This window comes from Hippocampus comes, unplaced genomic scaffold (genome assembly GCF_001891065.2).
Source record: "Hippocampus comes isolate QL1 unplaced genomic scaffold, H_comes_QL1_v1.1 scaffold99, whole genome shotgun sequence".
NCBI classification, from domain to species: Eukaryota; Metazoa; Chordata; class Actinopteri; order Syngnathiformes; family Syngnathidae; genus Hippocampus; species Hippocampus comes.
In genome coordinates, this window is record NW_017805134.1 from 1,297,761 (window position 1) to 1,316,417 (window position 18,657).

The window sequence follows — 18,657 nt, forward strand, 5'->3', positions numbered from 1 at the left end:
GCATCTATGTTGCAGGAAATGAAGAACACTTCTAAAGAGCTTTATCTGCTTTAATACCTGAGTGATTTGAAGACAAATAGTGCAGCAACACATGTAGACAGACAATATAAACATACTCAGTCACATACAGTATTTTTGATCCTCTGCAAATAACGACTACATGAACATCACTTGAGTTCTGCTGGAATATGACTGGCTGCTACATTCACACAACCAAGTTAAGCGCAAAACATGAATTGGCCTTGATACCGCCCCACGGTGGCCAAGGAACACACATCTGACGAAGCAGCACAGTTGAAGGAGAAAGTTGCTAAAACTGTTTCAATCTTATGAATTTGCATCCATTACGTAATACAATGAGTGGGAATTTTCTAATTAAAAAAACATTACTAGTAGGTTTTTGGATGAAAGGCTTTTCCATTCATTTCAATGGGGCAAGATGACTTGAGATGCAAGTGTTTTGAGTTACAAATTCTGGACAAAGAACAAATTAATCTGGATCTTCAGGCAAAAAAGTGGAAACATTTCAAAAACCTTGAATTATGCAACTTGCTCAAAGTATGCGGCCCGTCTACCACACGGTCAGGTCCAGGTCTTCGAGCTCCCACGGGTCTTCATCTGCAGGAAGGTTCTCCACCTGACGTGATGATATCATCACTCGGGATCGGCCGACATCGATCGGATATCCGACAAGCGCACACACGACTGCTCACCTCATCCCGGTTGCAGACAGGGATAAGTCCTTGAGGCTCCTCGGGGAAGAGATGTTCGGCTGAGCGTCGCAGCTCCACCATGACCTTCCTCTCACCTGGCAGACACACATACACACATGCATGCATGCATGTGGGCGTCAGCTGGGATGGCGTCGCTGCGGTGACCGGCTGGCGCAAGAGGGGCCAGCTGACCTAGCAGAACCAGCACCACCGTGGAGAAGGCCTGCACCGCCGCTTTGTCGCGTACCAGCTTGTGCAAGCTGCTGCGCTTTCGCAACATCATCTCAGGACCTGCACGCACACACACAGGCCATTTGATTAGGTGCGGTTGTTTTTCTATAGTGCCGTATGTATGTAAGTGGCCATTTTGTCAAAATCGGTTTAGTAGTCGGGCGTGGTGACGCAATCACTATGCAGTGGTGCCTTGAGATATGAGTTTAATTACTGCCATCATCACATTGGTAATTCAAAGCGCTCATATTCCAAATGCTCCATCGCTGTTGGAGCATAAAAAAATAAAACCTTATCAAATGTGTTTTGTTTTTTTTTTTAATGAGGAAAATTATAACTTATTGGCGATATATTCAATATATATTCAAATCCATCCGATTAACCTATCCGTGATTTTTTTTCCAGGGAATCTTTCCTCTCTTATTGACAGAAACACCCCGATTAATTGCAATACTTTTTTAGTCCCTGATCCCTTGCCTATTCATATTCTTTTGACCCAATCTTCCACCTGTAGATAACATGCATTCCAAATATCTGTCTGTCTGTCTAGATGTGTTGCTCCACTGTTCGTATCCAAATACCTCATCAACTGACAATTGTCTTCAAGTTGAGTCCAGTTCACAGAGCTCAGACGTCATCATAGGCCAAATGAGGTCTGACCTCGAAAAACTCAGAAATTGTTCCTATCTTAAGACACCACTCGAATGGGACTTTATCGTGTAGCCGTTGGGGGTTTGTGGAAGGGGGCAATAAAATTCCACATCTACCTGCGTGCGACAAGACGTCTTCCACCACGGCGGCTCCTCGCGTGCTCACGCCGTGACGCGGAAAGGAGATCTGGACGACGCAGCCAAGCTTCACACGGACGCGCCCGCCTGCTTTGTCTTCCTCCTCCTCATCCTCTGGGGGAAGCTCCTTCAGCTGCGGGCCGCACGGAAAGTGCTTCAGTTAGGTGATGCTTGCCCTCGCCACAAACAATCATTTCAATTGCAAAACAATCAATTAAAATTACTGTGACGATGTCACATGTCCAGCCGTTGAATCCCAGGCAATGATTGGCCAACTCCACGCAGCGGGCGTGGCTCAGGGGTCTGCTGCCGGACAGGAAGTGAGGCATCTTTTGGGAGCTCAGCCTCACCTGATGAGTATACAGTATATATCATAAGTGAGAAATTAAAAGGCCCCAAGATCCTTGGTAAAATCTGTACCAAAATGTGAAATTGTCACGTGTCATATATAACGTTGAGATTTTGCGATAATTTTCTGACCCCGTTTCCACTCACTCGAAATAGTTGACGGATTTCATAACTAGTAATCCATCAATTTGTGGTGTGCGAGTACAGTAATTATACGATGAAAAAATTAAACATTTATATGGTTTCACTGTCATAAAGGCTCTCCGACGGAAGACATAACTCCAAAGTGGCCCGTGACAGAAATTAGTTTGACACCCCTGTATGACAGGGGTGTAAAAACATACACACACATATATACAAACATATAGACACAGAGATACATATTAGGGGTGTGCATCTTCCCACAAAAAAAAAAAAACATTCTATACGGTTTTTGATGCATGAGGTGTGAAACGATTCAAGGGCAGTTCAAGTTGAAGCGGAAAAATTCAATTCGACTCATATTACAATTCAACTAGATATTACAGCTCAGTTGGAGAGGGCTTGAGGCAATGATTGTTGTTGTCATTTTGTTAGGTTTAGTCAACCCACATTTAATAAATAACAAATGTAAGGAAGACAAGTGAATGGACAGGTTGTAACCGGTTACAATCTCCAACCCGCTCTGAGATACAACATGCCGAGTCCTCCATTTATTGAAAAAAAGAGGTCTCTAATACACGAGATTCTAAAGGGAAGGGAGGGGGAAGCACACATATGTCAGAACCATTGATGAAGTCCACAGAAAGAAGATGTTTGGTCAGAAACAATGCACTCCTGTGCTTAGAGGAGTTCATGAGCTCATTTGTGCAAGCACGTCTGGAGAGCGCCGTTTCAAGGTAGTCATTTCCACTCCTCAGAGGTTGTTATCTGATTTCAGTCCGAGAACAATGATGAAGTCTTCAAACCAAAGAAGATAATAAGGATCCACTCCTGTGTGCTTGGAAGAGTGAGAGTTCTTTTACATAGCTGTGCAGCCTAACAAGCTCCACTCCCCGCTGGCTTATCTTCCCAAGCTTGGGAACCAGCTGGCCCCCCTTCAACATTATTCTTCACTGTCTCTCACGTGAAACCTTGCAAGGCCATACTGCTGAATAAATGCTTTGTAGTAATATAAGAGTAAATATGGGATTACTTTATGTACATTTATCCTATCACATTTTACAACCATTCAAATGAACTTGTCAGTGCTGTAAATGTGTAATTTTCCTTCGAAGCTATTTGATACATATCTTGATGTACTGTATTTCAAAATGGAACAATTTGGTTCAATTCTATGCATCTTTGAAATATTTAAAAGAACGACTTTCCAGTTGGTGGCCCGGTGGTCCAGTGGTTAGCGCGTCAAGCACACACTGCAGAGGTACCGGGTTCAATTCCAGCTCCCTGTGTGGCGTTTGCATGTTCTCCCCGTGCCTCTCGTGGGTTTTCTCGGGGTACTCTGGTTTCCTCACACATTCCAAAAACATGCATGACAGGCTTATTGAACACTCAAAATTGTCCCGAGGTGTGAGTCTGAGCGCGGGTTGTTATTGTTCGTCTCTGTGTGCTCTGCGATTGGCTGGCAACCGGTTCAGGGTGTCCCCCGCCTAATGGCCGAAGACAGCTGGGATAGGCTCCAGCACGCCCCGTGACGCTTGTGAGGATAAAGCGGAACAGAAAATGGATGGATGGATCGACTTTCCAGTTCAAAACGGGTTTTGTTACACCCCTAATACACATACACACCGGCTGCACATGCAAACAACATACACCTAACACATTCACATTCACATTTCGTCGGAAAAATGGAGAAGAGTAGGAGTGCACCTTGAGCGGCGTGGTATGGAAGAGTGCGCGCCCATCTGTGTTCTGCTGGGCTTTGCGAGCCTGAGCCGCCGAGTAGAACTTGATTATGCCGTTAAAACCAGGCGTGCTCAGCGCGGCGTTAGGACGAACCTTCACCAGGTAGAGGGGACCGAAGGAAGAGAAGACCGCGTGCAAGCGCTCCTACAACACACACTCGCATGAATTCACAAATACCTTCAAGTGATTGTACACGCGCACACGCAAATAATTTTGCACAAGAGGCGCGTCGGATTGACCTGTATGTGCGACTCGGTCAGGTTTGGCGTGATGTTCCACACAAACAAAGTCTTGTTGTTCTCTACAGGAACCCAAAAGTCCAGCAGGTCCACCTCCATGGCAAAGGTTCCTCTTAAATGTCTTCATGAACACCGCAAGTTAGCAAAAGCCAAATGAAAGGCTTCGAATTCAGTTTCAGTTTCCGTCTTTCTACACACCAACGAGTTGCGGAGGCACTTCCGGGAAAATGGCGGAGAGGGCAAGCCTCTGTCTCGAAGCTCTTACGTCACCACCCCTCCCCCCACAAAATCTGACCATTCTTTGTCAATGAACTGTATCCATTCTTATCAAACCGAATTTCAATGCTACAAGTCTACTCAAATTAAGAAACCAAATGTTTGTGATTTAAATTCTTTAAATTTCCCATTGCCCCAAAAGCACAGGAAATTCGTAATAGGGTATCCCATCCTCTGAGTTTTTAATTAAGGAATCGATTTAATTTGGACCATAACAACTGTTTATTTTGTCATGAAGACATTGAAACATTTGATGACTGCAAATTTATTAATGGCTTCTGGAAAGATTTGTATCACTGGTTGTTCCATAAATTGCCTAGTCTTTCTATTCTGTCAAAAGAAAATGTTTTGTATGATATTTCTGTCAAAGAGTCATTCCATGACTGAGTATTTAACACTGAAATAAAAATAGACACATTCAATCCAAACCCAATTTCTATGTATTTCAGAGAGAACTATGTCATTTTTCATTCTTGAAATGTATGGTGTAGAAAAATGCTGTGAAACTGTGCAGCTTAGTAGAGGAGTTGAAACTTTATGTATTTATTTTTTGTTGATTGTTGATAATTTCTTGAGGCTTGTCTGTTACCATTTCTCTTATGTTAACAGGCTTGCCTGTTACCATTTCTCTCTTATGTTAACAATGTACTATGCCAACATGTTTTGTACATTTGAAATTTAATAAACTTTTAAAAATAATTTGTTCACATATTTGGCGCGCTTCCGAAAAAGGCGGGACGTCATGTGGTAGCCAATGAAATAGCCGATAACCACACTGGCTCAGCCAATTAAAATCGTCCTCTTCTGAACACATGACGGTTTCCAAAACTTGGTTTGTAATTTTTATCGAACAAAATGACGTCAAATTTACAATGATTTATACCCATTCCAGGTTGACGTTGGTTTTGAAATCGCTGAAATTAAAATAATAGTACTAAAAGGATGTTTGCGTTGCGTTCCTCCGACAAGACAAAGCAGGAGTGAATGTGACGTCATAATCAGTGACAGTGAATGCGCGAAAAAAAAGGAAAGTGAAGGGACTTCCCTCAGAGACAATTAGAAATCGTGACGAAACCACCTCACGCGCAACATTTGCTTTTCTTTTTCATGATGTCATTTGCATTCACAAGCGCACGTGTTCACTTCACTAAAAGTAATGTTTAATTAAGTATTGATGACCACGTCAGCAAATATGATACTTTGACATGGTTGCTAATGTATTCGTCAGTACAGAAAAAGTGTGGTGCTTCATATCACATTACTAGTTAGTTAAATAGAACTGTTTAACCAGGTCCAAGCAATTGGGTGTGCGTGCGCCCACGAGGGGGCGTGTGTTTGGAAAGTGAGAGTAGAAACAGAATTGTAGTGTTTGATGCTCCTGTTTTCTTTTTCCTGTTTGGAATACTATAAGTGCAAAGACCTTTGTGGCATGTGGGACATATCAGCTTCATCATGTTGGGAGTCAGACGTCCAGAGGTGATCCTCATCCTTTTTGGTGTGTTTGTACCCACGTTCTGCTGCGACTGGCTAAGACGATACACGGACTTGAGTGACAGGTGTCTGTCTCTGCTTTGGGACCTGGTCAGTATGGCATTCTCATGGTCTTCTGCCTGCTGTCTGTGGAACTAATGAAATTACCTTCCAGGGTGGTCCCATCACAGAAGAGGAGTTTCCGCTTCCGTTTCCAAGACAACTTTACAAGCGGGTGGAGAAGTCTCAGGTGAGACCTGCTTGTGACAGCCAATCAGAGTGCAGACGTTGACCAGTATGTCGCTCTTTGCAGACGGCGTGCAAAGTGACCTTTGTCCGCAACAACTTGGGACACATTTTGGATCTTTACCAGCAAGTCAACACCTCCAGAGTGGGCTGGGACGCGGACACCTTGGAAGAAATGCTCATTGTCATGCACAGACAGGAGGAGGAGCTCAGCTTGTGTGTATGTATTCTCTCCTTTCGTATGCGTCTCATTTTGACACCAAATGATTGTGTAATCGAGAAACAGAATGATTTGGGAGACGCTTGCAATATACCACCTGTTATGTTCTGTAGACCCTCTTGGGCTTGAACCGACTAGTTGACTTTGCAATCAATTGAGCAACAAATCAATCATTTGAGCAAATAACTGCCCATACGAAATCAACTATCGCCATCAATTGACTAGTCAACTAACCCGCCAGTGGATACGACCAACAAAATGATCAACAGACTATATAACCAACCAAGTGAATTACCAAACCTAGAAGGCAACGAATCAACATATCAACTAAACAACCAACCAATTGATCGACAGACCACTTAAATGATGAATCAATTGTACCAACAGTGCTTATGGGAGGAGTGGACAGAGTGCAGCGACTCGTTGACTTGTCGACTAGTCAAGGTGTCAGCGTAAGCACTGTGCAATGACTTTTCCAGCTTGAGTTCAATGAACGGCGATGAGGGAGTGACCCAGCTGGTCAACAAATAACCGACAATCAAATGAGGTGGCAACCATTTGATTTTTGATATATAATTTCGTTGCAGTACATCTGAATGAAAGATGATTTTTTTTTTCGAACCAATTAACTGATGGTCTACATTGATGGATTCTAAAAATTAGAACAGTGGCTTATCGAAATGACAACTACAAAAATACTCCATATTAATTCATGAGAAATGGCAATCAGGTCATAACTGCATTCAACTAAAATTGGTGATAAAAAATGACAAGGTCCAGGATATTGGAAAAAAATTGAGTCCGATGGGGATTCAGGATGAGGAATTTTTGGGGAAAAAGAATTTCAGAATAATTGTAGAATGAGGAGACTGCATATCCTTTCCTCGTTTGGGAGCCTTTTTATCGGTGCTTATTATCTGCACTCATGCAGTATGTTGGTAGCTGTCAACTTCGTCATCAACCGTTTTTCTTTTTCTTCAGGTTTCACGAGCAAAGAGCGACGGCTGTTTTTCCAAAGCACTGGGCCGCTACTACGTTAGACTGACCAATGCTACTCTCAACGGCACTGTGAGTACTCTTGAGTTACATGTAGTGCAGAGGGTGCGTAACATGCAATTCAGTGTGTGTATGTGTGTGTGTGCAGGATGGTGACAGCAATATGTGGGAGTTGATCCGGAGCGAAACCAAAATGCACCTGCAGCAGATGCACCTGCTGGTGGCTGCCATGTGACCTGCCGCCAGCGGGGGGCGCCGTCTGACCACGTTTCTACTGCTGTACTTGTCATATTTATGATCTATTTAATATTTATTCTTATTTTGACACAATGAAAAAACTTTTTTTACAACAACGTCTCCGGTTCATAATTTAGTCTCTGCCCTCTTTGACATGGACACAGGAAGTGACTTGCTAGCATGAGTCAGAATTTCATCTTGAAAACTCCATCCCAAATTCCCTTTTTTTTCCTTTCCTTTTTCCTTCTGCTCTCACTTTTTTTTCAATTGAGTTGGTGGCGAAAAACGTTAAGACATGAGTTATCTTGGGTTAACTTTTTCTTTTTCATCCAGAGCCGACATTTGAACACGAGCGTGTAGAGTAGACTAGCACATTCATGTAGTCCTTTGCCGCCATCTTGTGGCATTTCTACTTGAATTCAGTTCCTTTTTGGGATGAAGTCAATGACTGGGAGACTTCTGTCATGGGCTCGATCCCAAACGCCAGTGACAGCGGGAGAAGCGAAGGATGTGCTCATGTATGGTCTGTGTCAAACCCTTTCCCACATTGGAGTGTGACTCACAGGCAGGCATCAAACTGGTGCATGTTCTCAAGTTGACTTGGGAGTAGTTTGGGGGGGCGTTGAAAATGGCGGATGGTCAAGGCGGAGTCTATTTCCACTTGGGGGGGTGATGAGGTCACAGGGGCGGAGCTTGAGCCCGGCCACAGGATCGGACATAATTTTCGGGAAAGAATCCCTGCCGGTCGCGCAGGATGCCCTCATACCAGCCGTCGTCATGGCGACCAGTCACGTAGATGACATCGCCCTCCTCCATGGACAGTTCGCTGGGCTCGGTCGCCTCGTAGCGGTACAGCGCCATCACTGGACACACGCGAGTCAGCCAAACTTCACTGATTTGACACAATAAACAAAAATCTCACAAATCCATCGAACTGGAATCATCAAGATCTTAAGTTATCATTTAGTCACAAAAATCTATTGCAATAAATCGGCACATTTTCATGGTTAGTATGACCGTTCGCTGGGTTTTTTGGGGGGTTCGGAAGGGACTCGTTATTTTTGGCGGCATGGCTCAGTGAGAGTGGTTGTCTCCCAACCCAAAGGTTGGGGGTTCAATCCCCGGCCATTGCGACCATGTCGCACTGTCCTTGAGCAAGATACTCCATCCTTAGTTGCTCCTGATGCTGAATCATTAGTTCATGAGGAAACAGTGTAAAGCAGTTTGAGTACCAAAGGTAGAAAAGCACTCTGTAAGCGACAGCCCATTTATTCACTGAAAAACAATGACCCATTTGCTGTTTTGGCCAAAGCCTTGTCGAATAATAATTGTTCTCATTAACATTATGTAGCATCACATTCCCTGCACTGCAACACAGGGATTCAAATGCCATCTAGTGGGAGAGCCCTGAAGTGTTCTGCCTGTCACGATACACCGCTGGCTGAAAAAGGCAAACAGTCACATAGTAGGTGGAAAGAAATTATCCTAATCCTTATTTTAGCAATCAGGTAAAACTTGAGCGCGTGCTTCAGTACCTTTCTCCAGGTAATGCGGAGGGGCACCACCGAGCTCCTCAACTGCCGTGTCGTCATCCAACGGCGGCGGCGGTGGAAGGGCTGGGATCTCCAGATCTGATTGCATAGCCAGGGGACAATGTGAGTTACATCTCAGAGCGGGCAATTGGGACAGCGGAATGGGGCTTCAAAGTTCACAGTTGGCCCAGCAAAAAGCCAAAATAAAATGCCAAAAGTCAGTGTATCACTTGGCCACCCAGTAGAATTATGGAGCAAGGTAGCGCATCTCACCTCCGAAGTCCACGTGTGATTGTAGCAATAAAATTGAGTTAGGAGCCTGAGTGAAGGTGCGGTTGTAGTGCAGTTTGCAACTGGAGCTCTCCTTACCCAGATGCTCCAGACGAGCAGGCAGGCCCAGCCCGGCGCAGGAAGAGGATGAAGGCTGAGGGGGGGCCGGATAGGAGGGAGGCGGGGGAATGAGCATCGGCAGACGGGTAGCAAGGCGGGCAGGCGGGAAGAGGCAGCGGCTGTGGCGGCGGGAGGCGGGGCCCGAGCGGACCCTCAGCGACACGGAGCGGGTGGGGGGTGAGCGCGCTGCCTCTCCGCCTGCGACCGCAAGCGCAGCAGATGCAGAAGAGCAGAAGACAAGGAGAGGCAAATTTTGTTTTGGGGATTCCCACAATGCATCATGGGAAATACTGCAGTTTTGAGTGCCGCTTAATGTTGAATCCTTTCCAAGGATTGGTAATGGTCGAGACCCAGCCTATGGAATTTGCTCTCCAAAATACATTGCTGATCCTGATAGAATTATTGCCACTTGTTCAAATTTCGAAGGTCAGAACTGTTTTAAAGTTCCAAACCACAGCGGACCTGGATAGTTCCTCCACTACAAATGTCTTTGTAGTTTATTGGGGAGGCAGGAATAAGTGATTCATGTTTGTGTGCGTGCGTGTGATACCGTCTAATTCCTGGGTTGGTGAGGGAGGGGCCGGAAGCTCTGGCTCTTCAGTGAACGGCAGAGGAAAGGCGTGGTCGTAATCTGGGGGTGGGGGAGACGGCGGGGGGAGGCTGCTCTCCTCCAGCACTGCAGAAAGGCAATGATGTCATCAGCATCTTTAGCATTATGGTTGTCAACATCATCAATGCGCTCAGTGTGATCCTTCTTGTCATTATCATCATTTGCATCATCACCATTATCAATGAACCAATCATGAAGTAAGATGAAGTCACATCACCAAGGTGACTTTCCTCACCTGTTTCTAAACATGGGGGTGGAGTTAGCGGAAGGACAATCGTGGTGGGCGGTGTCACTGATGGAGGAAGAGGTGGAGGGGGCGGAGTCAGAGGCATTGCAGAATCCAACGGAAGGGGCGGAGCCACAGGCATCTCAGAGGAATCGGGCGGAGGGGGCGGAGCCATCGTTTCGGCAGAGTCGATCGGATCTGGCGCAGCCACAGAAATCTCCGACAAATCTTGTAGAGGGGGCGTGGCATTCCCAAGTAGCGTTGTGATGACATCACTTTCAGGTAAGGAAGGGACTGTGGGCGGAGCCACAGCTTTCCCAAACGTGGAGCTTCAAAATAGCAGAGCAATCAAATCACATTTGAGCAATAATTTGGCAAAGATTTTCTATCACTTATAAATGTAAAATAAAAGTGTTTCTTTTAGAATAGGGTAAATGCAATTGGGGGGGTTATTTTTGGGCTGACTTTATTTAGGTTAGATCAATTAACCATTTATTGAGTGAGATTAATGAATAAAACAATCCAATAATTTTATACATTTATATGAATCAAACTGAGAATAAAAGAAAACCCATGAATGGATCATCAATGCAAGTTATACAAGCTGGGCACCCCTGCTGCGGACCACCTCCTTCCCCATCCAATGCCCATCCCTGCCCTGAGTTGATGAAATGTGCAATACCTGCCACCAGAGTGCGCCACTGCACACTTGAGGCCTTCTGCTGCAGCTTTGCTGGACCTGAAAACCAAACAAGACCAACAACTTGAAGCTTAAATTGGCAACAGCGAGTAAAGCACAAAACAAAAACCTGATGGATGAGCCCGGCTTCCGGATGGTTCCGCCTCCCTCGCCCGCTTTCCCAGTCAGCTGTTGGGGGGACATGAGGGGTGCGGGGGGCACGCAAGGGGACACAAAGGGGCGGTGGGGGTGGAGTGGGGAGAGGGGGAGGTTTGCAGCATCAATGGAGGCTCAGTCTCAGACAACAATAAACCGCAACAAACTCTAAAGGAAAAAAAAAAATCTTCCCACGCTCACCCAACCGTGTGCATGTGAGTGGGTCTATGTGCGTGCGTGTGTGCATAAGAACATGAGTGTTGCCGCGCAATGTAAAAGAACTTTTAAGGAAGCTTAGTGAAATGTGTGCGTGCCATAGGGAACAGGAAATGGCTGGCTGCGGTAGCAGCCACATCCTGTTAGCATAGACGCTGACTCTGATGTTGTTGCGTGAGGCAAAAAATGTTTAGATGATTGACAGCTGGCCGAAGACGGCGGGGTACCTTGACGCCGTGACCCAAGCCGTCCAACTGCTGGTAGCTGATTGGCCGACGGCTGTAAGGTGGGCACGGCTCCGGAGGCATGGCTGGGGCGGAGATCTTGGGCCCGCGGGGGAGCCGTCGCGCTGCCGTGAAGATTCCGATTTCTCGACGGGAAACTTTCTCCCGGTGCATCTTCACCGTCTAGCATGCAAAAACATTAGAGTCACACAAGATGTTTTGGAGTGATTAATCAACACGTCCGTGATTACATGAACGGTGGCTGGTGCTGGAATGAACGAGTGTCAGTGAACACAACAAAGCCTTCTAGCTCTCATGCCATTTGTTCTCATGGTGAGAGGAGCCACAAATTGTACTCCAGTCCGAATACTCTACCTTTTACAATCGGAAAACTCAAGTAAAAGTCCAAGGTCAATCCCCTAATAATAATAATGTGTGTGTGTGTGTGTTTGTGTAATCCTGACGCATTAAGATTCACTTTTAAAGCAACAAGACACACACAAGAGGAAATTCTTGCAAATAGGGTTCGGGATTGTTGTGGTTTGCTGCAGTGCATGTTGGGAAAAGTGGACAAAGGAGACGTACCTGCCCGATGAGGTTGATGGCCGACTCCATGTGGCCAAGCTGCTGGCTCTGCGCATCCAGTAGATTTAGCACGCTGGTAGCTAGCGTGTTAATCTGGTAGGCGATGCTGGCCAGCGATTGGGCAGTCAGTGACTTGGTCTCCTCCAATGCTTTGGACGTGTCATCCCCGGACTGCAAGGAGGACATATCACATGAGCTCTAACTATTAGCCAGGCCTAGTCTAGTTTTGTGTAGCGTAGTCGGTAGCACTAGCACGTGTGTATATCTATCTGAAATACGAGTTCGCTTGCTGTGTTTTAGACATTTCGTCTGATGTATTAATCTTCTTGGGAATCTGAAAGAAATATTGACCTTTTTCTGTCTTAGCATTGTTATGACACCCAACGACATAGGAGGAGTACACCATTTTAAGAGCAACCGATTAGCATCTTCTGCAATCAAATGCAAACAATCGAATGCTATCCACCCTAAATGAGTAACAAAAAATACAAAGGGGAAGTAACTCCAATGAACGTGACCTATTATACAGCTCTAGAGTTTAATATCTATTCCAGACTCACTTGCACTTATAGTATTTGTACTACCCTATGCATACTTCTTGCAGCAGTCGCAAAATTGATCGAGAAGTGGTAGAAGCCTGTCAAGTTGGACTTGCGGGAGGAAGAATGTTTTGTTTGCAGCAGTGCTGTAACAGCGTGGTGTTTGGTAGTTAGTTCGTAGTTAGTAGTGGTGTGACTGGCCTGGATGTAGTTCTGGCAGCAGTAGTCTGCCACCTGAATTAAGTTGTTGTAGTTTTCCACAAGAAGCTTCCTGGACTCGGGAGCCTGGTTGAGGATCTTGGCCACTTCTTCTTTCAACTCGTCCGCCTTCATGTCATCCAATTTTGCTTCACGTGTCCTCTCTGTTAACAGCACACACACACGTTCATACACAAAGCATCAAATGGTGCGACAATGATTATGTTGAAGATGAAATCTGGTTCGATGTGATTCTGGAGCACCTGTCCGTCTCGAAGACCGTCTCTTCTCTTCTGATCCTGCGGCTCGAATGATTTGACAGCAGCTGCACTTGCACCTTTGCGTGTGTGTGAGAGAACTAGCGTACACGCGCCTTCCCGCGCACTTCCTCTTTGCCTCTTATGCACGTGCATGCGACAAACCCCGCGCGTCCGAGTTGTGAGGCGCTCGACAGGAAAATGACTCGGCCGCGCCATCTGGTGGTCCTACTCTTGCATGCGCAGTTTTTCCAAATCAATTCCTCATTCACTTTTTAGACTCCAAAAAAAACTTTTATTCACAACTTGTGTTCACATTCAGCTTTCTTCACCTGTTACTGAGGGTCTAATGTGTATTTTTTTTTTGTTACTAAGGGTCTGGGTTGAGTTTTATTATTATTGAGGTTCATGTGTGTATGCATGTTGTTCTTGAGGGTCAGGTGTGTTGCCAGTAGCAACCACTGGGTTCCAGGGCGCGTGCTTGCGAGCATTCTTGTCGGTCTTGTGGAGCGGCGTCAGGTGACTGGTCAGGACCAAATCCCTAAAGAAAAAAAATATCTGACAAATGCCTTCCGTGATGGAATGGTGCCTCACCCGGTCCCATATCCGACCTGAACTGCTGGTACGAAGCCACGCCTTGCTGGACGGCCCTCAGTTTGGCGTCGTTCTCTCGTCGGTATTTCAGCTCTGCCTCCACGCTGGCGCGTAAATCTTTCTCCAACGCCGAGAAGTCGATGACGTCACGCCGAGAAGACGACATCTCTCAATGATGTGGGGTGCACTCAAGATGGGTCCCTGCTGCCAGTACCGGTGCGCTTACCCATAATGCATTCGGAATTTGTGACGCGCCAAGTCGTGGAAAATCACATCACTTCACAATCTACGCCACACGCTCAGCAATTTACAGAAATCTAAGCCATAGGCTCTAGAGAACATAAACCCCCCCTGTACTGACTTAAAAATAAACCTGCCCTGAGTACCTTCTCAATATGACGACCAAACAGAACGGGTCTCATACCTTTCCAAGATGGCGGTCGTGCTCGCATACGCACTGTGGCCTGTCTGTGGCACTAGGTCTATTATTAGGATTTTTGTTGTACTGTACCGATAAAGTGCTTTGAAAACTTTTTGTTGCGGTTGCTATGGGTTGTGTGCTGTTATTGGCACACTCGGTTGTTGAAATAACGTCAATACACTTTAAATATACCAAATATACATAAACACGTCCTTACCAGCCGGACGATTGCTTGATTCAAGTTTCTATGGCAACTTCTTCCCAGGCACTTGATTGCTCGGACCTTCGATTTACAAATTACAAAACAAACTACACAGCAATGATTTCTTTTACACCCCCCCCCCGCCCAAAAAAATAAAATAAAAAAAAAATAAACACAAACACGAGTTGCAATTGGCGATTAGCGATAACTGTTGTGGCAAAGCAATGTTTGTGCTAAACCAATGTTACATGCTAGCTTCTGTTATCAAACTGGCGTTATTGTACAATGCTAACTTTCACGCCTTCAAACTATCAATTAAAGCACGTTCATGAATGAATTGAACGTTTTTACCTGGTCGCTTTCTTTGTTGGCGCCGGTCGGGCAAACGAAAACTTTGGTTGCCAAGACGACGGACGGAACACCAAAGAGGCCAAAAGTCTCCTTTCATGCAAGGAATACGTCAACATTTACGTCAGATAAACGTTTCTTTCGAAGAATGCTTTGAGTCATTTAATTTACGATCCTATAATATATTTCTGTGTATCTTTGAAAACAATAAAAATAGACAGATATTTTCTTTATCGTGTTACAGTCCGCAAACGTGCACAACATATTTTTCATGGTGTCCAAAAAAGAAAAAAAAAGAAGTTACTGCTCCAGCAACAGTGAAATAATTTGAAACATGATCATCCTACATTTTCTGTTTGATAATTGGGGCGTGCGTTTAAGTAGGACTATTTGAGCTTTTTTCTTCTTTGGGTCAAATGTCAACTTTTCAACTGTATCTTGACAATCTCGCACTGGACATGATCTGAACATCTCAGAATAAAAAATCAAATCTGTTCATCAAATTATTGCTCTTGATCTTATTGTCTGACATCATGTGAGCATCTCACATGAACAATGATGTCATCATTTGTCTTTCATATCTCAACACAAGTCTTCCTTCCATTTCCTCTTTCTGGGCATGACAATGGAAGGTGTGGAAGGAAGCGGCGACTCCTCCAAGGTGTGCTCTTCCTAGCTGGAGCACAAAGCGACGCAAGTGTATTGCTCCCACACCAAGAAAAAAAAAATCAATATTACGTTTCAACAGGATCAATTTTAGTGACGTAAATTTCATGCTAAAATGTGGCAAGATTAACATCCACATTCATCCCAAAAACCGAAGAAATTCATGGCTCGGGTCACTTTTGTGTATTACAACTCAAAGCTACCAGCAACATAACTGCAATGCTCTTGTAAAATACTGTTAAAAAAACAAACAAACAATAATGATAATAATAATTCTAATAATAAGGCCATGCTTTTTTTGAACAGATTCATAGGATTCTGCCAGTTACATGAAGTGAAGGGGATTACTATGTTTCCTGGAGAAGTCAAACTTTTAAGGTGAACGTTTTCAAGATAAAAGGTGACATTTATCATGTTATTATAACGTTATAATGTGACGCTGAAGTCTTTAAAAAACTTTTTTTTACTGGTGTGGCAGCAATACGTTTGTGTCCAAAGCGCCCTGCTGGCATTGATGTTGCTCTATCTTGTGGAAGGACCCGCGTCTCTTTTGGAATGTACGTCTCAGATCCAAGTTGCGGAAGGCTGCATGTGCGCAGTGGTGCTACCTCTGCACAAAGACGGTGTGGAACTCGTTTAGCATGAGCTCCACAATCTGGCTCTGGAAGACCATGTGGATGGTCATGTTGGCCGACTCGGTCTGCGGGCGCAACAGCGTGGGCCCGAAGACGATGGCCATGCTCTGGACTGACATTCGGTTGGCGTCTTTGTGCTCCACCACTCTGTGTGCGGAGGAAGTGGAGAGTCAAAAGTTAATGAAGCCTTCAAGTTGGCATAGGCGGCGTGGGATGGGAAGGCGGGGCCGGACGGAAACACGTGCCTGAGCAGGTGCCTGAAGAGCAGCTCCATCGTGTCGTGATTGGGAAGCGGCAGCGAGCGCACCAAGTCCTTCATGTAGGACACGCGCAGGTTGTAGTCGGGAATTTCTGCAGGACAAAATGCGGATGCCTCAGGGAAGAGTGGCGCAAGATATGGCGCATTTGGACAACCGCGTGCTGATGCGGGACTGACGGATGGCGGCGATGAACTTGTCGAAGAAGCTGAAGGGGAAGAGCGGCTCGGGAAGCTCGCGCAGGAACAGCTTGAGGGCTCCCGTTAGCACGTGGATGTCTTCCCACTGACCGTCCTCCACATCGAGATGCTCCTCTGAAAACAAGCGGGGAAAAACCACAATCATGTCCAGCCACTCCACTTCGTCATCAACATCAGCTGGGATCATGGTCCGCTATCCAGCAAGAAAATGCAAATGCGGTGATTGGAAAATGAGTGAATGACAGTGTTGGATACCGTGATCGGCTTTGTGTCGCAGCTTCTGGATGACGGCCAAGTTCCCGCTTACACGGTAGATGCCGTCCACATCAAGACCTGAACACACACGCGTATGCGCTCATACACAAACTGCATCAACATCTCTGGAAAGTGAATCATCTCAAAACAAGTGCTGACCTGACACGGTGTGCGTGTATCTGTGTGTGTGTGTGTGTGTGTGTGTGTGTGTGTGTGTGTGTGTGTGCTACCTCTCCTCTCCACAGCTTTGATGCACTTCTCCACAAATTTTGGAATGGTTGTGTTTTCCCTGTGACAGAGGGTGTCCAGATGGCAGCCGAACACGTTGTCTGAACAGAAGAAAAGGACAACGACACGCCGCCGCGTCACATCGCGCGTGCCATAGTCACGCGTGGACACAGTGCCTGGCATCGCTCACCTCGTATGTACCCCTTCTCCTTGACGCTCTGCAGCGTGGGCCTCCTCTGGAGGAAGCGTCGCAGTTTTGTGCGAACTCGCGTCTGCTCCGTGTCGGCGCCCGACAAACTTCTGTTGCCTGCCAAGGCGCGACAACATCTTCAGTGACACAAAGTTGAAACACGCACACAGAAAGTAATCACAAGAAGGCGGCGGCGCCCGCTCCGACGTGAGGCAACGAGGGGGCATCGCTTTGGATGAAATCACTCACTTGCCCGCTTCCTGTCTTTGTCCTCTTTGTCCGAGGCGCCATCGTCATCATCGTCCGACACGTGCTCGTGATCCTGAAAGATACGCCTCCACATTTACGACTGTGTGTGTGTGTGCGTGTGTGTTTGCACATGCAGAGAGAGTGTGTTTGCCTTACTAGCTGTCTGATGGTGTCCTGTACGACTTTCAGCCAATCGGCAATGATACTCTCTGTGTCGTACTGCATCAGATACTCGCAACCTTGACGAGTCCTCAGCTACACACACACACACACACACACACACACACACACACACACACACACACACACACACACACACACACACACAAACATAACAACAAGCATATCAACAAAAGCCGGAACACCAATGATGCGCAACTGCAGTCACGAGACTGACCTCCAGGACATTCTTCTTAGACGACTTTTCCTTGGGTGCCCAGCACACCGAAGCTCCTCTCAGTTCCACCGTGTATTCCGGAACAATCTGGGAGGCCTTAGAATGAGTGACGAGATGAGACAAGACGTGAGCGTGGCAGGAGTACTTTTGGAGGTAAAGGTGAAAAGTCAGCCACCATGTTACTGCTGGGCGCAGATTTGGGGTCCCGGTGGAAAGTTAGGATGCCGCCATGCAGGACAGTCCAAGATTGACTCCAGTTCTTCCTGTCAGCACGAGCATTGGGATGACAACAATGACAAAAAACGAGGATAAAACAACAAGAAAAAGCCTCACCGGATCTTCTTGCCGTTATCGACTACTTTGGTCTTGTTGACGATTCCAGCCTTCTCCAGCAGGTGTCCCTGCAGGCACAGACAGAAAGTCACATCACTGTCATCCAATGCCTCGACATGGCCGACCGTCACCAGGGGGCGCCCGCAACCCGGGTTAGTTGAGCCTGTACAAGCGTGTTCCCATAGCAACCGCAAACAAATGGAAGCGCAAGAACACGACAGCTGTCAGTGGCCAATCAAAGGGCAGGATCTGCATGTACCTGCTGGGAGTCTGAGCTCCTATCGGACAGATTCCTCCTCAAGCTCAACCTATCACAGAGCTTCACACACAATGACATTATCAGCACGAGGGTGGGTGTGTATGTCTGCGTGTGTGTGTGTGTGTGTGTGTGTGTGTGTGTGTGTGTGTGTGTGTGTGTGTGT

At 46.1% G+C, this 18,657-nt stretch overlaps 5 protein-coding genes across 11 annotated transcripts in view; 1 reads left to right on the forward strand and 4 right to left on the reverse strand.

Annotated features, from left to right (window-relative positions):
* Nucleotides 1-36: 36 nt before the first annotated feature.
* Nucleotides 37-4,454, reverse strand: rdm1 (RAD52 motif containing 1). 2 transcript variants are annotated; one of them, XM_019866385.1, is made up of 7 exons: nt 4,204-4,454; nt 3,929-4,108; nt 1,957-2,082; nt 1,712-1,865; nt 961-1,004; nt 714-808; nt 37-637 (listed from the first exon to the last, which is right to left on the reverse strand). In XM_019866385.1, exons 1-7 carry the CDS (start codon nt 4,300-4,302, stop codon nt 583-585), a joined length of 753 nt encoding a protein of 250 aa, XP_019721944.1. In that variant the 5' UTR covers nt 4,303-4,454; the 3' UTR covers nt 37-582. The 2 variants fall into 2 exon arrangements, with proteins under 2 accessions (XP_019721944.1, XP_019721943.1); XM_019866384.1 differs by having other exon boundaries at nt 906-1,004; nt 4,204-4,453.
* A 1,168-nt stretch (nt 4,455-5,622) lies between these two features.
* Nucleotides 5,623-7,776, forward strand: ifnphi1 (interferon phi 1). Its single transcript, XM_019866403.1, has 5 exons — nt 5,623-6,060; nt 6,125-6,199; nt 6,263-6,415; nt 7,397-7,483; nt 7,560-7,776. The coding sequence occupies exons 1-5, from the start codon at nt 5,932-5,934 to the stop codon at nt 7,644-7,646; spliced, it is 531 nt and encodes a 176-aa protein (XP_019721962.1). The 5' UTR covers nt 5,623-5,931; the 3' UTR covers nt 7,647-7,776.
* A 193-nt stretch (nt 7,777-7,969) lies between these two features.
* Nucleotides 7,970-13,453, reverse strand: abi3a (ABI family, member 3a). Of its 3 annotated transcripts, none has more exons than XM_019866356.1 (11): nt 13,267-13,453; nt 13,040-13,167; nt 12,267-12,437; nt 11,685-11,864; nt 11,216-11,274; nt 11,089-11,145; nt 10,416-10,735; nt 10,121-10,246; nt 9,550-9,768; nt 9,184-9,279; nt 7,970-8,511 (listed from the first exon to the last, which is right to left on the reverse strand). In XM_019866356.1, exons 2-11 carry the CDS (start codon nt 13,136-13,138, stop codon nt 8,327-8,329), a joined length of 1,512 nt encoding a protein of 503 aa, XP_019721915.1. In that variant the 5' UTR covers nt 13,139-13,167; nt 13,267-13,453; the 3' UTR covers nt 7,970-8,326. The 3 variants fall into 3 exon arrangements, with proteins under 3 accessions (XP_019721915.1, XP_019721914.1, XP_019721916.1); XM_019866355.1 differs by having other exon boundaries at nt 13,007-13,167; XM_019866357.1 differs by lacking the exon at nt 9,550-9,768 and having other exon boundaries at nt 13,007-13,167.
* Nucleotides 13,454-13,532: 79 nt separating this feature from the next.
* Nucleotides 13,533-14,915, reverse strand: dnaaf19 (dynein axonemal assembly factor 19). 4 transcript variants are annotated; one of them, XM_019866408.1, is made up of 4 exons: nt 14,829-14,890; nt 14,493-14,558; nt 13,872-14,055; nt 13,533-13,801 (listed from the first exon to the last, which is right to left on the reverse strand). In XM_019866408.1, exons 3-4 carry the CDS (start codon nt 14,018-14,020, stop codon nt 13,657-13,659), a joined length of 294 nt encoding a protein of 97 aa, XP_019721967.1. In that variant the 5' UTR covers nt 14,021-14,055; nt 14,493-14,558; nt 14,829-14,890; the 3' UTR covers nt 13,533-13,656. The 4 variants fall into 4 exon arrangements, with proteins under 4 accessions (XP_019721967.1, XP_019721966.1, XP_019721968.1 ...); XM_019866407.1 differs by having other exon boundaries at nt 13,872-14,058; XM_019866409.1 differs by lacking the exon at nt 14,493-14,558 and having other exon boundaries at nt 13,872-14,058; nt 14,829-14,915.
* A 1,033-nt stretch (nt 14,916-15,948) lies between these two features.
* Nucleotides 15,949-18,657, reverse strand: part of arhgap27l (Rho GTPase activating protein 27, like) — a 10,432-nt gene continuing 7,723 nt past the window's right edge. Inside the window, exons 10-21 of the mRNA XM_019866333.1 lie at nt 18,495-18,554; nt 18,236-18,303; nt 18,078-18,165; nt 17,903-17,998; nt 17,662-17,760; nt 17,506-17,578; nt 17,257-17,373; nt 17,069-17,167; nt 16,839-16,916; nt 16,563-16,697; nt 16,372-16,477; nt 15,949-16,273 (exon numbers count right to left, since the gene is read on the reverse strand). Coding sequence (XP_019721892.1) covers nt 16,096-16,273; nt 16,372-16,477; nt 16,563-16,697; nt 16,839-16,916; nt 17,069-17,167; nt 17,257-17,373; nt 17,506-17,578; nt 17,662-17,760; nt 17,903-17,998; nt 18,078-18,165; nt 18,236-18,303; nt 18,495-18,554 — 1,197 coding nt within the window. The 3' untranslated portion in view covers nt 15,949-16,095. The remainder of the gene's footprint in view (nt 16,274-16,371; nt 16,478-16,562; nt 16,698-16,838; nt 16,917-17,068; nt 17,168-17,256; nt 17,374-17,505; nt 17,579-17,661; nt 17,761-17,902; nt 17,999-18,077; nt 18,166-18,235; nt 18,304-18,494; nt 18,555-18,657) is intronic.